The sequence below is a fragment of the Thalia democratica genome, chromosome 1, assembly GCF_965202585.1.
Source record: "Thalia democratica chromosome 1, ktThaDemo2.hap1.1, whole genome shotgun sequence".
Lineage (NCBI taxonomy): Eukaryota > Metazoa > Chordata > Thaliacea > Salpida > Salpidae > Thalia > Thalia democratica.
In genome coordinates this window covers 28,516,202-28,518,499 of record NC_139165.1, presented here as the reverse complement: position 1 = coordinate 28,518,499, position 2,298 = coordinate 28,516,202, and the positions used below count along the sequence as shown (strand labels likewise).

At 33.9% G+C, this 2,298-nt stretch overlaps 1 protein-coding gene across 1 annotated transcript; it reads right to left on the bottom strand.

Annotated features, from left to right (window-relative positions):
- Positions 1 to 223: 223 nt before the first annotated feature.
- On the bottom strand, positions 224 to 1,960 carry LOC145834960 (uncharacterized). The gene is made up of 6 exons (XM_082942491.1): positions 1,955 to 1,960; positions 1,862 to 1,900; positions 1,399 to 1,486; positions 856 to 990; positions 343 to 588; positions 224 to 228 (listed from the first exon to the last, which is right to left on the bottom strand). The coding sequence occupies exons 1-6, from the start codon at positions 1,958 to 1,960 to the stop codon at positions 224 to 226; spliced, it is 519 nt and encodes a 172-aa protein (XP_082798617.1).
- Between the last annotated feature and the right edge of the window lie 338 nt (positions 1,961 to 2,298).

Genomic DNA, 2,298 nt, shown 5'->3' with positions numbered 1-2,298 from the left:
TAGTTCATGCAAACAATATTAAGTCAGTGAAAATTGTCAAACTTTTTAAAGCTTTTTTCTAGCCACAGTTTCCAAATTGTATTTTGGGTTGCAGTTTCAAAATAACTTTTATACGAGTAAGCAAAATTTCTTGTTAATTTAAGTTAGTAACTCATGCTTAGGCTTAAAACATCAAAAAAAAGTTAAATAATTCTATGATAAAAACTTTTTAAATATTAAAACATTATTCTTGAGAGGGAATATTCAGTCAATATAGAACCTTACTTAATTTGCAACCTTTTAACAGGAAACATGTCACATGCAAAAAAGCCATTTTAAAAAGTCGAACAAATTTCCACAAACCTTTCTTGCTACCTTGCTGCTGTTGGCCCTGCTGTTGACCTCCTTGCTGGCCGTAACCCTGCTGTCCTTGTCCCTGTTGCTGCTGTCCGTACCCCTGTTGGCCGTTCTGACCCTGTTGCTGCTGCCCGTAGCCTTGCTGACCGTTCTGTCCTTGGGCCTGGCCGTAGCCCTGTTGCTGGCCGGTCTGCTGTTGTCCCTGCTGTTGGCCGTATCCTTGCTGCTGCTGCCCGTAGCCCTGGTTGTAACCTGATACGAAAAAAGGGCGTTTTAGTAAAATTGAGGGGATTTTTTAATTTTTTGGAGTTTAATGACAGAGCTTCAGACTGCGGAACGTCTTCAGTTTTTACATGGAAAGTTTTCCAGGTAAAATATCAGACTGACGTGTTAAATGACATCATTGCCCTTTTAATATAATTTATACTTTAATTAATCTAATTTAAAATGGTGTTTAGGGTGGATTAGAAGTTAAAAATTTGAGTCCATTTTATTCTTACTTTCAAATAACCAACTAACCGTAACCGCCGTACCCTTGTTGCTGGGCACCGTACTGGCCCTGCTGTTGGTAGGCGTTGTAGCCCTGTTGCTGCTGGTTGTAGCCACCGTACCCTTGTTGCTGCTGGTTGTAACCACCCTGCGCTCCGTAACCTCCTGAAAGTTTAATGTTGTTGTCAAGGAGATTTACAGATTGGTGTTATTGACAACAAAGTTATATTTTAGAGCTCAGAATGTGGTATGTCTTCAGCACAAAAATTTTGTGGTTCTGACTGACGTGTTATGTTACATCATGGCTCATTTATTTATAAGGGTTAATTACTTAATAATCTTTATTTTAATCAAAAAATAAGTATGCACATGCAATACTAACTCATATCAATTCAGAATTATACTTCATTATTTCTAAGATCTAAACCCTATTCTCTATACAACATAAGCTCGGGTAAATTTGTTATGGAAATAATAAGGTTTCTTTTACATTTATTCTATTCAAAATGTCATACATTTATTTATATATATATATATTTATACATATATGTTCATTTATCACAAATCACAAACCGTATCCGGAGTTGTATCCTTGTTGGTAGCCCTGGTTGGGTCCGTAACCTCCGTAACCACCTTGGGGTTGGCCGTAACCACCCTGGTACTGTAAAATATTAATATTGATTACCATTTATCAGTATTTTGTTTTTTCAATACATTTTTTCTATTTAAAAAGCTCAGTATGCGGTATGTCTTCAGCACAAAATACTTTTAAGATATTTGTGGTTATGTTACATCATGGCTTTTCGATTGGATCATAGTCAAACTAAGGTCTTGACATTTATTTTGAATTTAAAACCAATCAGGTTGTTGAAAACAATTACTTTTGTTGGTATGGATTTTTCTATTATTAATAAAATTAAAATTGACAATTTATAATAACATGACTGAAATGGTATTTTTATATGTTTTACACAAATTATTAAAACAAATTTTCAATCAGTTAATTTTTTTTGTATCAATAAACAACTAAACAAACCTGTGGTTTAGGTCTGTTTTTTATGCTCTTGGCCTCAACCTGGATTAAAAAAATTAAAATAAATTTTCATTCATCATATTTTAAAAGTATCACTTTCATTTCAATGGTTTGAATCTTTAAATTTTGTTTTATATTTGTTTGACTTTTAAATTTATTTAAACTTTTTGTCAATTTTTTTTTTCAAATGCTATGAAATTAATTCGAATATATAAATACTATGAATGCATATTTTAACAGTGGTCATAGATCTGTGTAGGCAATTTTATAATAATGCTGCATCTGTATTTCTTCACGGGCCACGTGAACATTAGAACTGGCACAGCTGGGGGGAAACCGACTATTTAATCAAAAAAGTGCAATGGCCACCACCTAGGGTTCTCGCAACGCATTTTTTGATCAGTTTATCTGATCAGTGTTGAATGCAGTAAGCTTGTAAA